The 15,618-nt window shown below is 43.9% G+C and overlaps 1 protein-coding gene across 1 annotated transcript in view; it reads left to right on the forward strand.

Annotated features, from left to right (window-relative positions):
* The window catches only part of LOC110500131 (protein kinase C theta type), a 24,896-nt gene extending 13,985 nt beyond the window's left edge, over window positions 1-10,911 (forward strand). Inside the window, exons 7-18 of the mRNA XM_036957449.2 lie at window positions 615-646; window positions 958-1,043; window positions 1,653-1,782; window positions 2,190-2,299; window positions 2,503-2,635; window positions 2,741-2,907; window positions 4,932-5,105; window positions 5,189-5,280; window positions 5,433-5,634; window positions 5,900-6,088; window positions 8,011-8,139; window positions 8,242-10,911. Coding sequence (XP_036813344.1) covers window positions 615-646; window positions 958-1,043; window positions 1,653-1,782; window positions 2,190-2,299; window positions 2,503-2,635; window positions 2,741-2,907; window positions 4,932-5,105; window positions 5,189-5,280; window positions 5,433-5,634; window positions 5,900-6,088; window positions 8,011-8,139; window positions 8,242-8,400 — 1,603 coding nt within the window. The 3' untranslated portion in view covers window positions 8,401-10,911. The remainder of the gene's footprint in view (window positions 1-614; window positions 647-957; window positions 1,044-1,652; window positions 1,783-2,189; window positions 2,300-2,502; window positions 2,636-2,740; window positions 2,908-4,931; window positions 5,106-5,188; window positions 5,281-5,432; window positions 5,635-5,899; window positions 6,089-8,010; window positions 8,140-8,241) is intronic.
* Window positions 10,912-15,618: the final 4,707 nt, after the last annotated feature.

A 15,618-nucleotide genomic window follows, 5' to 3' on the forward strand; every position in this document is an offset into this window, starting at 1 on the left:
GTAGTTGTATGCTGTAGCGTTAAGATTTCCCTTCACTGGAACTAAGGGGCCTAGCACAAACTATGAAAAACAGCTACAGACCCTTATTCCTCCTCCACCAAACTTTACAGTTGGCACTATGCATTGGGGCAGGTAGCGTTCTCCTGGCATCTGCCAAACCCAAATGTGTCCGTCAGACTGCCACATGGTGAAGTGTGATTCATCACTCCAGAGAACACATTTCCACTGCTCCAGAGTTCAATGGCGGCGAGCTTTACACCACTCCACCCGACACTTGGCATTGCGCGTGGTCATCTTAGGCTTGCATGATGCTGCTCGGCCATGGAAACCCATTTCAAAACCTAGTACCTTTTCTGTCCTTACAGGATGCATATCACAACCTAACTTTATTAAACACCAAGTACCCCTTCTGTCTGTACAGAATGTATATCACAACTTAACTTTATTTAAAACCTAGTCAATTGGAGTGCGAATACTATATCGTAATGACATCATTCACATAGATCCTCTCTATTTTTCTATTTTTCACTACAGTATTTCTATTTACACATCATCCACATCATCCAGTGTTTGTTTCCTGATTCCTGTTCATGTTGTGTTTCTTTTCCCCACAGGGGTCTGAATAAGCAGGGTTATCAGTGTCGACGTGAGTATCTCTGCTCTCTCACTCTCCCCTCATCTTCTATCTATTCCATATTCTATCTCTACACTCCTCCGTCCTCTCTCCTGTCTACACTCTCATCCCTCCATCCTCTGCTCTCTCTCTCTCCCCTCATCTTCTATCTATTCCATATTCTATCCCTACACTTCTCCGTCCTCTCTCCTGTCTACACTCTCATCCCTCCATCCTCTGCTCTCTCTCTCTCCCCTCATCTTCTATCTATTCCATATTCTATCCCTACACTCCTCCGTCCTCTCTCCTGTCTACACTCTCATCCCCCATCCTTGGTCTTTCAGAGTGCAACGCAGCCATCCACAAGAAATGCATTGACAAAATCATCGCCAAGTGCACTGGGTCGGCCATCAACAGCAAAGAGACCATGGTAGGCCTGTGCATTGTAGTCCGTTTCTATACAATGATGACAATAAGTGATCGTGAGCATTTTGGAGCATCTTTGGATTTGTCATTATATTTAGTTGCTCGGGTTCCAATAATAGTGGCAGTAAACTGTGATGTGTCCACTTTGTCCTGTTGTTTGTGACATGAGGAGCCTCAATGTAAACGACTGGAGGTCCTCTTAGATTGCATGCAGACAGACTGACATACAGTGTATCTGGGCTTCTGGTGACTGTGGTTTAGCTCATAGGTAACACACTTGTTTATTGTTGGTTAAAGTCAACCACATGCACACTGACTGTAGGTTAGTCTCTCTCACAGTACACACTGACTAACTCACACTCTCTCACAGTACACACTGAGATAGCGGGTCGGTTCTTAGAAGCAGACAGCTCTGTGGTTAACGTACTCACTGTTTACTAGTACTCAGCGATCCTGGACAGAGAAAAAAAAAAAAAGTTTTATCCCAGGGATTTTTACTTCACTAAAACGTCCAAAGCAGTTGTTGCCTACTTCCTGTGTCATATTTCAGTGGCGACAAAGGGTTGTAGTGCGGTGTGTTCAGGTGACCGAGTGTGTTTGCTGTGTGTTGCAGATCCACAAGGAGCGCTTTAAGATCGACATGCCCCACAGGTTTAAGGTGTACAACTACAAGAGCCCCACGTTCTGTGAACACTGTGGCACGCTGCTGTGGGGGCTGGCCAAGCAGGGACTCAAGTGTGAGGGTGAGAGGAGAGTCCACATGAGGCTGCTGAGGGGAGGACGGCTCAGAGCAAACGGAATGGCATCAAATACATGGAAAACACGTGTATGATGTATTTGATACCATTCCACCGAATCCGCTCCAGCCACTATCACAAGCCCGTCCTCCCCAATTAAGGTGCCACCAACCTCCCGTGGAAGAGACCCTGATCACATTATAACATCACATCACTGTCATTACACAATCACATCATACCAGTGCCAACTCAAATCATAACAGTGCCCTATCAAACCATTATATTGCACCATACCATTTCACATGATTCCCTATTTCACTATTACAGGAGCCCACATATCAAAATGTATTGATTTCATTGTCCCATTCCATCTGTGTCTGTTTACTGTGTAACCATGTGTGTTGCCCATGCAGAGTGCGGTATGAACGTTCATCACAAGTGCCAGAAAAAGGTGGCCAACCTGTGTGGAGTCAACCAGAAACTGATGGCTGAAGCCCTGGCCACGATCGAGACTAAACAGCAGGTCAGAGTTCAGGGGTCGAGGGGTTAGGAAGTCAGTGCTCTCCGACAGATCCACAATAGCTCCAAAGTGCTTTGCATTAAAAAAAAAAACACACAAAAAGTATGTTGATTGTAAATAAGGAATCTATCCCTGCCCGTTATACAGATACTGTAGCATTGTGTTATGTTATTAATTATTACATGTGCCTATGCATTTTCCTATAGGCCAGGGGCTCCAGAGAGAGTGAGATCTATAGTCGAGGCGGGCCGGGGGGTGTGGGCCAGGCAGGGGTGGTGCGGGAACCTTCAGGTTTAGTAGCAGGCCTCCCCCCGACCGCAGCCACCGCTGGGCGAAAAGGTAAGGAGGTCTCCTCAACCTGGTCATTCATGCAACTGTGAGGACTTTGTAGTCAACTTGAGACTTAATAGGACTAAATTACTATCTCCCCTTCTCCCCCTCCAGAGCAGCAGGGGATATCGTGGGACACCCCAGCGGAAGGGGACATGCCTGCCCCTGTGATGGAGGAGCCTGAGACGCTGTACGCCGTCCCCAGAAAAGAACACCTTCACAAGTTCACCCTGGACAACTTCATCCTACACAAGATGCTTGGCAAAGGCAGCTTCGGCAAGGTACCAGCGAGAGAGAGAAACCACTGCACCTACTGAGCCCTGGGGGTATACGCTGTCTATCTGGGCTTAAGACATATCACCAACATGGGTCTAGTGTTTCTATAACAGACCATGAGTTTACAGTGACGTTTAGATTTGAGTCATTTAGCAGACGCTCTTATCCAGAGCGAGTACATAGATTTAAAAAAATTTCTGACGTGCTGGTCCCCCATGGGAATTGAACCCGCAACCCGTTTCTCAGTCCATTGATAACTAGGACATTTATCAAGCCCAAGTCTTGTCTCAGTTTATGATGATGTGTCTTGCTCTAGCTGATGGAAACCGTGCTGATTAAAGTGTACTTCATTATTTACAGGGATTGCACTGTGAACAAACATACACTGAGTGTACAAAACATTAGGTGGAGGCAGGTTAAAGAAGGATTTTTAGCCTTAATACAATTGAGACATGGATTGTGTCTGTGTGCCATTCAGTGTGAATGGGCAAGAATAAAGATTGAAGATTGTGATAATAAAGATTGTGCCTTTGTGCCTTTGAACGGGGTATGGTAGTAGGTGCCCGGCGCACCGGTTTGAGTGTGTCAAAAACTGCAACGCTGCTGGGTTTTTCACGCTCAACAGTTTACCGTGTGTATCAAGAATCGTCCACCACCCAGAGGACATCCAGCCAACTTGACACAACCTGTGGGAAGCATTGGAGTCAACATGGGCCAGCATCCCTGTGGAACGCTTTTGACACCTTGTAGAGTTTCATTCCCCGACGAATTGAGGCTGTTCTGAGGGCAAAAAGTGGTGCAACTCAATATTAGGAAGGTGTTCTTAATGTTTGTTATACTCAGTGTATATTCTGTTAAGCCTGTGAGCCTGGGTCAGCATGACCTAAGTAGAAGTTTCTAGCAGGGGGAGAGGGCATGCTTGCCATCTTCACCCTGCTTGTGGGAGTTTATTGTGATAGGAAGAGAGCCTATCCATGAGGAGTAACATAACCTTAATACTAATATAATGTGGGTGTTGTGATGATTATGTTTGGATCTGTAAACATGTTGGTCAGAATGTTCCAGATCCGGAATGTACTAGAACTTCGCTAGAATGGACACCAATAGGGTAGTGTTTTGGACACTGATTGGCCACTACCTGAGTGTTACCAATAATGTTTAGTCATAGCTAGGGTTACAAAGGGAAACCACCGGAATTATATACATAAAATAATCAATTAAGACGATTTGATAAAAACAAACTAGAATGACAAAGCTTTAAAACATTATCCTAAATATAACCCATCAACTTAGTGAATACCATTGGGGTTGAATATGAGTGTTTGGGCATAATATATCATTTACATTTTTACACACTTTCATTTATTTTACTCTGTCAATATGTTTTTATTCATGTGTTGGTGCCAAACTGTTGGCAACCGTGGAAAAAGTAAATAGTTGGAAAAGTCCATTGGAAATCATGTCATTGTTGATTAGATGCTTTTTCCATGAATTAGGCTGTTTTCTCGTGAATCATACACTACATACACATATCCACTAGAAACTCACAGACAATATGGACACAGATATAAAGATAAAGAAAAAATAAATATTGTGAGTGAAAACATTTTAGAAAAGTTATTCTGGTATAAATGACCAAAATTACCATAGATTACCAGCAAATATACTTAGATAAATGAGACACATTTTATTTGTCTTGATTTGATTTGATTCGAAAAACTCCCATTCATTTATCTCAGTACATTTGCTGGTAATCTATGGTGATTCTACCGGAATCATTTTTCTAAAATGTCATAGTCATAGTGATGTGATGTTATGAAACCGAGAAAATCTAAAAGTGTGACGTGTGTTGCTTGGTCTTTGAACATGTTCTAGCCATGCTCTGTGTTCCTGGATCCAGTGGACTGAAGAGACTTCTCGATTGTACTTAGACGTTGCCTGACAGATCCTTCACCTCCGTTTGACAAGCCCTTGAATAGCTGAACACAGTGATTTCCTACATGTACGCATCCTCTGTGTGTGTTGCTAGGTGTTCTTGGCCGAGCTGAAGAGCACCAGAGAGTTCTTTGCGGTGAAGGCTCTGAAGAAGGACGTGGTTCTGCTGGATGATGATGTGGAGTGTACCATGGTGGAGAGGAGAGTCCTCTCCCTGGCCTGGGAACATCCCTTCCTCACACACCTCCACTGCACCTTCCAGACCACGGTAACACACACACACGCGCGCACTCAACACACACAAACAAACCACAGGTTTTTGTTGATATGACTGTGTTGTGTGTGTGACAGGAGAACCTGTTCTTTGTGATGGAGTATCTGAACGGAGGTGACCTCATGTTCCACATCCAGAACTGTCACAAGTTTGACGTGCAGAGATCTACGTAAGTTAACCCGTACACACAGCCAGGCTATGTCTGCCACACACACACACACACACACACACACACACACACACACACACACACACACACACACACACACACACACACTCCATTCTCTCCACCCAATCCCTCTCTCCTCACTCTGGCTGTAGGTTCTATGCTGCTGAGATTATCTGTGGGCTCCAGTTCCTCCACTCCAAAGGCATTGTCTATAGGGATCTGAAGCTGGACAACGTGTTGCTAGACTCTGAAGGCCATATAAAGATAGCAGACTTTGGGATGTGTAAGGAGAACATGGAGGGAGAAACGCGGACCTGCACCTTCTGTGGAACACCAGATTACATCGCCCCAGAGGTGACTGCATGTCCACCATCACTATAGGAATCTACACTCTTACTATCAGAATTGCAACCCTTAATAGAATAGAAATGTTATCCTTAGGGAAGTAATGTTTCTCACACTCAATTCTGATCTCATTGATTTGTATCATCAATCAATTACATACAAGCCTAATGTACTGTCTAATGTACTGGTTTAGATACATTTTTAGATAAACATCATGAAGTGATGATGATGATGATGAAGAGACATGTTGAACTGAACGGTCGTGGTTTTATAGATTCTGCTGGGGCAGAAGTACGGCAGCTCAGTGGACTGGTGGTCGTTCGGGGTCTTGCTGTACGAGATGCTGATTGGACAGTCTCCATTCCATGGTCGCGATGAGGAGGAACTGTTCCAGTCCATCAGGACAGATGACCCCTGTTACCCCCAATGGCTGGCCAAGGACGCACGAGACATCCTCATCAAGGTCTCACTCAATGCAACAACTTGGTCCACTCACTGCAATGCCACGACGAATGAAATACGGCAACGTTGTCCTCTATGCACCAGATTACATACATCAACATGAATGATTGACGGTCGGGATGGATGTGACCTGTACTGTGTGTGTCTGCGTGTGATTGGTTACCTTTCATGAGGGTGCTTTGATGTCTTTTTCCCATTGGAGTGGAGGTTATGACCTAGGCGTTCTCTGTCCTGCTGTGTGTGTGTGTGTGTGTGTGTGTGTGTGTGTGTGTGTGTGTGTGTATACAGTTGAAGTCAGAAGTCTACATACACCTTAGCCAAATACATTTAAAATCAGTTTTTCACAATTCCTGACATTTAATCCTAGTGAAAATTCCCTGCCTTAGGTCAGTTAGGATCATCACTTTATTTTAAGAATGTGAAATGTCAGAATAATAGTAGAGAAGGATTTATTTCAGCTTTATTTTATTTCATCACATTCCCAGTGGGTTAGAAGTTTACATACACTCAATTAATATTTGGTAGCATTGCCTTCAAATGGTTTAACTTGGGTCAAACGTTTTGGGTAGCCTTCTACAAGCTTCCCACAATAAGTTGGGTGAATTTTGGCCCATTCCTCCTGACAGAGCGGGTGTAACTGAGTCAGGTTTGTATGAAGCCTTGTTCGCACACACTTTTTCAGTTCTGCCCACAAATGTTCTATAGGGTTGAGGTCAGGGCTTTGTGATGGCCACTCCAAGACCTTGACTTTGTTGTTCTTAAGCCATTTTGCCACAACTTTGGAAGTATGCTTAGGGTCATTGTCCATTTGGAAGACCCATTTGCGACCAATATTTAACTGATGTCTTGAGATGTTGCGTCAATATATCCACATAATTTTGCTTCCTCATGATGCCATCTATTTTGTGAAGAGCACCAGTCCATCCTGCAGCAAAGCCCCCCACAACATGATGCTGACACCCCCGTGCTTCACGGTTGGGATTGTGTTCTTCGGCTTGCAAGCCTCACCCTTTTTCCTCCAAACATAACGATGGTCATTATGGCCAAACAGCTCTATTTTTGTTTCATCAGACCAGAGGACATTTCTCCAAAAAGTACGATCTTTGTCCCCATGTGCATTTGCAAACCGTAGTCTGGCTTTTTTATGGCGGTTTTGGAGCAGTGGCTTCTTCCTTGCTAAGAGGCCTTTCAGGTTATGTTGATATAGGACTCGTTTTACTGTGGATATAGATACTTTTGTACCTGTTTCCTGCAGCATCTTCACAAGGTCATTTTCTGTTGTTCTGGGATTGATTTGCACTTTTCGCACCAAAGTAAGTTCATCTCTAGGAGACAGAACACGTCTCCTTCCTGAGCAGTATGACGTTTGCATGGTGTTTATACTTGTGTACTATTGTTTGTGCAGATGAACGTAGTACCTTCAGGCGTTTGGAAATCGCTCCCAGGGATGAAACAGACTTGTGGAGGTCTACAATTATTTTTCTGAGGTCTTGGGTGATTTCTTTTGATTTTCCCATGATGTCAAGCAAAGAGGCACTGAGTTTGAAGGTAGGCCTTGAAATACATCCACAGGTACACCTCCAATTGACTCAAATGATGTCAATTAGCCTATCAGAAGCTTCTAAAGGTATGACATCATTTTTGGGAATTTTCCAAGCTGTTTAAAGGCACAGTCAACTTAGTGTATGTAAACGTCTGACCCACTGGAATTGTGATACAGTGAATTATAAGTGAAATAATCTGTCTGTAAACAATTGTTGGAAAACTTACTTGTGTCATGCACACAGTAGATGTCCTAACCTAACCAAAACTATAGTTTGTTAACAAGAAATATGTGGAGTGGTTGAAAATCGAGTTTAAAAGACTCCAATGTAAGTGTATGTAAACTTCCGTCTTCAACTTTATGGTGTGCTTGTTTTATAGCTGTTTGTGAGGGAGCCGGAGAGGAGGCTGGGTGTGAAGGGGAACATCCGTCAACACTCCTTCTTCAAAGACACAGACTGGAGCGCTCTGGAGAAACGAGAGGTGGCGCCGCCCTTCAGGCCATCTGTGGTACGTACATCCTCAGACTGCAAGTCTGCATTTGTATGCATGTGTGTGTGCTCGCTGTGTGGGTGTGCGTTGTAACCTCTCCCCTCTCTCGTGTCCATGCAGAAATCCCCCAGTGACGTCAGTAACTTTGACAAGGAGTTTATCAATGAGAAACCCATGTTGTCGTGTGCAGATCGTACCCTCATGAACAGTGTGGACCAAACCATGTTTAGCAACTTCTCCTTCGTCAACCCAGCTGTGGGCCACATCAAAGGCCCCTGACCTGTGATAACCTTACAACAACCTACCAGAAACATATTCACAATCCATCAACAACCCACTGTACCAGCAACATATTCACAACCCATCTATTACCTTCGGACAACCCATTCACAACGCATCAATTACTCATTACGACAACACATCGCGGACAGGAGTCAAGGACACTTACCTAACAGATCAATAACATATCCACAACCAGTCAATAACACCTCAGCTCTTTTATACAGCCACGGTGTACAGCAGTGGAGGCTGCTGAGGGGAGGACGGCTCATAATAATGGCCAGAACAGAGCAAATGGAATGGTATCAAACACATGGAAACCATGTGTTTGATGTATTTGATACCATTCCACTGATTCCACTCCAGTCATTACCACGAGCCCATCCTCCCCAATTAAGGTGCCACCAACCTCCTGTGGTGTACAGACTACTTTAGGAGTCACTACCCGATTGCCCAGATTGTGTGGAATACTGAGAATGTTGTATTGTACTCATAACCTGTTATTCAATAGTGTCTGTTTTATCCCTGCACGTAAGTGTCTGTTCAATCTACTTTAACCATTTACTGAGACATTTTCTATTTAATTCTGAGTGTACAGTGCCTTGCGAAAGTATTCGGCCCCCTTGAACTTTGCGACCTTTTGCCACATTTCAGGCTTCAAACATAAAGATATAAAACTGTATTTTTTTGTGAAGAATCAACAACAAGTGGGACACAATCATGAAGTGGAACGACATTTATTGGATATTTCAAACTTTTTTAACAAATCAAAAACTGAAGAATTGGGCGTGCAAAATTATTCAGCCCCCTTAAGTTAATACTTTGTAGCGCCACCTTTTGCTGCGATTACAGCTGTAAGTCGCTTGGGGTATGTCTCTATCAGTTTTGCACATCGAGAGACTGACATTTTTTCCCATTCCTCCTTGCAAAACAGCTCGAGCTCAGTGAGGTTGGATGGAGAGCATTTGTGAACATCAGTTTTCAGTTCTTTCCACAGATTCTCGATTGGATTCAGGTCTGGACTTTGACTTGGCCATTCTAACACCTGGATATGTTTATTTTTGAACCATTCCATTGTAGATTTTGCTTTATGTTTTGGATCATTGTCTTGTTGGAAGACAACTCTCCATCCCAGTCTCAGGTCTTTTGCAGACTCCATCAGGTTTTCTTCCAGAATGGTCCTGTATTTGGCTCCATCCATCTTCCCACCAATTTTAACCATCTTCCCTGTCCCTGCTGAAGAAAAGCAGGCCCAAACCATGATGCTGCCACCACCATGTTTGACAGTGGGGATGGTGTGTTCAGCTGTGTTGCTTTTACGCCAAACATAACGTTTTGCATTGTTACCAAAAAGTTCAATTTTGGTTTCATCTGACCAGAGCACCTTCTTCCACATGTTTGGTGTGTCTCCCAGGTGGCTTGTGGCAAACTTTAAACGACACTTTTTATGGATATCTTTAAGAAATGGCTTTCTTCTTGCCACTCTTCCATAAAGGCCAGATTTGTGCAATATACGACTGATTCTTGTCCTATGGACAGAGTCTCCCACCTCAGCTGTAGATCTCTGCAGTTCATCCAGAGTGATCATGGGCCTCTTGGCTGCATCTCTGATCAGTCTTCTCCTTGTATGAGCTGAAAGTTTTAGAGGGACGGCCAGGTCTTGGTAGATTTGCAGTGGTCTGATACTCCTTCCATTTCAATATTATCGCTTGCACAGTGCTCCTTGGGATGTTTAAAGCTTGGGAAATCTTTTTGTATCCAAATCCGGCTTTAAACTTCTTCACAACAGTATCTCGGACCTACCTGGTGTGTTCCTTGTTCTTCATGATGCTCTCTGCGCTTTTAACGGACCTCTGAGACTATCACAGTGCAGGTGCATTTATACGGAGACTTGGTTACACACAGGTGGATTGTATTTATCATCATTAGTCATTTAGGTCAACATTGGATCATTCAGAGATCCTCACTGAACTTCTGGAGAGAGTTTGCTGCACTGAAAGTAAAGGGGCTGAATAATTTTGCACGCCCAATTTTTCAGTTTTTGATTTGTTAAAAAAGTTTGAAATATCCAATAAATGTCGTTCCACTTCATGATTGTGTCCCACTTGTTGTTGATTCTTCACAAAAAAAATACAGTTTTATATCTTTATGTTTGAAGCCTGAAATGTGGCAAAAGGTCGCAAAGTTCAAGGGGGCCGAATACTTTCGCAAGGCACTGCATCTGTAGTTTTATTAAAAAGAGCCACGGTTAGGCAGTTAGCTTAGTATATTAACATGTGTTGTTTTTCCATTGGTATTGCTCAGATACAGGTAGATTGTCACACTATCGGACGGTGGAGTGGTTGGTTTCAATGTACATGGATAAATGAATGGTTTATGTTTACATGATACTGTGCTTTATAATTGCACTTCAGAGGCATGTGATCGCTGTGACTAAATTATTATAGATGCCTAGATTCAGCAGTAATGATTTGTTTTTTATCCTGTACATTAAAATAGGACTTTTGTAAATACATGTCCCATTACGTATTTGCATTCAAGCATCAATGTATGTCACAGAGATCGAGGAGAACGAGAATTTAGTTGAAACCCTAAAACCGCTATCTTCCTGCCTCTCTCTCCCACTCTTTCCTTCCTGTGCCTCGCCCTCTCAGAGACTGACAAGCAGGTTAAAGTTACTATTGCTCTTTATATCTGCAACAGGGATCCTGGTGTTACACTGTGATATAATGTACTATCATCTCACTAGCTATAAAGGTCATTTATGATTAATCTGTGATTAGATACAGTACTTCCTTGATAGATAGATACAGTGCCACAACAGTTCTGTGCATTCACCGAGCAGATCAGTAGCAGTGCCTTTTCTCTCCAGTGGAGGGCAGCATAGTGGTAGACTGATTCATTAATTCACTCACCCACCTGTAGCCTACTGTCTATGCATATTTGGCTCTGTCCTCCCTCCCTTGCTTTTTTCCTCCCTCCCTTCCTTCCTACCCTCCCTCCCTAATGTTTGTTCCTCATTCCGACAAATCTCTCTCTGCCTCACCCTGCCGCCCCACCATCCCTCTCCCCAGCGCTGTGGTACCCTGGGACAGACAGACTAATCTGAGAGCGAACGATCCGTCACTGATCCATAATCCACTTAGACACAGCAGCAAACTATTTCCTGCCACTGGCCAAGGTACAGTCGCCACTTGACAACCATGTCACACCAACAAGGGTTGAGATGGGTATGGCAAGCATTTTAATGTAGAGCTCCAATGTACAGATTGCTGAACAGAAGCTGGACTATAAATGTAGATTTGACATGTTTAGAAAGGTCTGCCCTTTGAAATAGTTTGATAAGATACTGTTTTTATAAAGGTGATCAAACTGTCAGTATCTTCTGGTGCAGTGTTTCACAAATCTCTCCTGGAGTACCCACAGCCTGTCCACGTATTTGACGAATTCCATAACTAACACAGCTGATTTAACTAATGAGGGGTCTGATGATTAGGTGACCATTTGAATCAGCTGTGTTAGTTCTGAAATACATTAATGAAGTGGACTGGCTGGGACTACTCGAGGAGAGGTTTGGGCTAGAGGAGACCATTTGACTACGTTCCCTGATAATTAAATCAACACATATGCATTTACACCCAGTGACCACCAGAGGGCAGTGAACTACCACATATCCCCTCATTTCCTTACAGGAAACCCGCAAGTCATGCGGATGCTGTGACTCAGTAAGTGACTCATAGCTGAAATGTTTTGAATGTTTGATGTTATCAGTGGACAGGACTACAGGCTTTCACTGTCTGACGTCATGTATGTAATCTATAAATATGGAGTTATGAAAGTGGACGGCATTATGAATTATGTATTATTTTGAAGGCACAATGGATTGAGTGTCCTATATCTATAATGTGACTGCCAGTCAGACAGAACGTTTACTGTCTCATCACCACACAGGTCAATGCTCATCTCTATACATCTGTGCACACACACACACACACACACACACACACACACACACACACACACACACACACACACACACACACACACACACACACACACACACACACACACACACACACACACACACACACACACACACAGCGTTTCACTACACTCGCATTAACATCTGCTAACCATATCTATGTGACCAATTCAATTTGATTTGACACGTACAGGTGGACTCTCACCTCTAGACAGGTGACACTGTCTGTCTGACAGTCTGTCCGTCTACCTGAGTGACAGTCTCTTATCTTATCTAAGGTAACCTCATGTGCACCTGCGTTATGCCAACAGAATAGATAGTCACATACAACAGCGTCGTTGTGGCAATATAAATCTGACCTACATGAGATGGTCATGGCCTATATGAAGCAGGGAATGTCTATAAATCGGCAGTGAATCAGACTGTGTTACCCCACCAGAAGAGACATGAGTTAAGTAGCAGTGGACCGTGCCGATCTGACTGAATGTGTGAGTTCTGACTCATTCCCAGACTTACTGTAAACACAGACAGGTCTGCTGACTGGACGTTTACAACTAATGGAAGTTAATAATTCAACATACACACCCCAACCACACACACACCCCAACCACACACACACACACACACGCACGTGCTAAACATTGAGCCATTTAAAACTGGATTCCCCTGGTTTACCATTGAAGCTCCTTGAGTGTGTGTGTGTTCATGTTGTAAACAATGATTGTGCTCTGCTCTCTACGACCTGTTGACCTCCCAGAATGTAAGGCGCTTTAGTGTTACCTAACTTTACTCTTTTTTACCACGTGTGACACAGGTGTGACACAGGTGTTCTGAAATGCACCCCTACCGTCTCCAGTTAACTCTGGTATGTGTTAGTTCCTGTCAACCTAAGGAGTTGTGTCAGAGATCAAGGCCAGCTTCCTGGGGCAGTAAGGGAGCTAATGGGTTAGGGCAGGTATAAGGCAGTCGTGACATCTCCATAGGCCTTCTCTTACACTCACACAGGTGGGATTAATGCTTAGCTAGTTAGCATCACAGGAACTGAGGAAGAGGTATTGTGTAGTTAGGAGTTACATGAGTCAGGGTTACTTGGTGGAGGAGAGATTTAGAGTCAAGATAAAATGACAGAAGAGAGAGGTGGCACGAACACAGACCCCAAGGGCTAAACGAGAGAGAGACAGACAGATAGACAGATTTCACTACACTGTCATGAGATAGGTTTTCAAACATGTTTGATCACACACACACACACACACGAGTACAGGCAGAGGACCTGATATTCTGGGATGATGTAACTTCAGTCCATACGGTAGTAATCAGGCTGTTTGAGAATGTGATGTAACTTCAGGACATCGACATTGTCTAAATCCCCTCTACTCTAGCTAACACAGCCTCATGGGAACATGGTGAAACAGCACTGCAAACAACACTGAGGGAAAAGTCAGAAATTCGGCAAGACCTCAGAAAACACACACATCAGCGCGCACACACACACACACACACACACACACACACACACACACACACATCAGCGCGCACACGCAAAAACACTGGTGTCAAATCACATCAAATCAATCAAACGAAATTGTATTTGTCACATGCGCCTAATACAACAGGTCACTCGTGATACAAGTCAGTCCATGTCCATCAAATGTCTGAGAACATCAGGAGATGTGGAAACCGGCCACTAGGGGCAACAGTGAGTGCTTTAAGCTTCAAGCAGGTTTCAGTTTTGCTAGGGTGTTGTGGACGGGGATGGTGGATGGTTGTTCGTATCTGGTGGAAAAGGTTGAATGTTCAAATCCCTTGATCGAAAGTTGTTTTTGAGATTTTAGTTTTAAGTCTATCCTAAACCTTAACCCTTACTTCAAGCGTTCGGAGTTGCCTAACCTTAAGATTTCAGAGTTAATGCCTAAACTTAACCTTAAACACTTAATAATAATGGAGAAGAGGACAAGGCAGTAATGTCAGCAATAGTTACAATTGAGTAGTTGGTAATAATAATCCTCATGATAAAAATGTCATTCTAAACTAGGTGGTTCGTGCCCTGAATGCTGATTGGCTGACAGCCGTGGTATATCAGACCGTATACACAGGTATGACAAAACATTTATTTTTACTGCTCTAATTATGTTGGTAACCAATTTATAATATAAATAAGGTACCTCAGGGGTTTGTGATATATGACCAATATACCATGGCTAAGAGCTGTGTCCAGGCACTCCGCATGGCGTCGTGCAAATAACAGCCCATAGCCGTGATATATAGGCCATATACCACACCTCTTCGGGCCTTATTGCTTAAATAAAGCAGGACAGTAATATAAAAAGGAAGAAGAAAAAAAGGAGGTGGGGGGTATCAGAAAAAAATGAGGTGGGGGGTATCAGAAAAAGGAGGTGGGGGGGGCATCAGAAAAAGGAGGTGGGGGGTATCAGAAAGAAAAGAGGTGGGGGGTATCAGAAAAAGGAGGTGGGGGGTATCAGAAAAAGGAGGTGGGGGGTATCAGAAAAAGGAGGTGGGGGGGCATCAGAAAAAGGAGGTGGGGGGTATCAGAAAAAAAGGAGGTGGGGGGTATCAGAAAGAAAAGAGGTGGGGGGTATCAGAAAAAGGAGGTGGGGGGTATCAGAAAAAGGAGGTGGGGGGTATCAGAAAAAGGAGGTGGGGGGGCATCAGAAAAAGGAGGTGGGGGGTATCAGAAAAAGGAGGTGGGGGGGTATCAGAAAAAGGAGGTGGGGGGTATCAGAAAAAGGAGGTGGGGGGTATCAGAAAAAGGAGGTGGGGGGGCATCAGAAAAAGGAGGTGGGGGGTATCAGAAAAAAAGGAGGTGGGGGGTATCAGAAAAAGGAGGTGGGGGGGCATCCGAAAAAAAGGAGGTGGGGGGGTATCAGAAAAAGGAGGTGGGGGGGTATCAGAAAAAGGAGGTGGGGGGTATCAGAAAAAAAGGAGGTGGGGGGGTATCAGAAAAAGGAGGTGGGGGGGTATCAGAAAAAAGGGGGTTTCTATAGGTGACCATTTAAATAAATAACAGCTGCGGTAAGCAGAATTTGTAACAAATAAATACTTTTCCTGCCTGTGATACCAGCAGGTATAACACCCAATACAGCTGTCTTAAAATCTGGTGGGATTTTTGCCTCAAAAACTTTGCACAGGTCCCCTGTACACCAAGTCCCCTGCTCAACCTTGGACAGTCACAGAATATATGATGGTGCTTACGTTTTTGTTCTCCACACTGGCTC

This window comes from Oncorhynchus mykiss, chromosome 21, assembly GCF_057628025.1.
Source record: "Oncorhynchus mykiss isolate SJ-2025 chromosome 21, ASM5762802v1, whole genome shotgun sequence".
In the NCBI taxonomy this organism is placed as follows: Eukaryota; Metazoa; Chordata; class Actinopteri; order Salmoniformes; family Salmonidae; genus Oncorhynchus; species Oncorhynchus mykiss.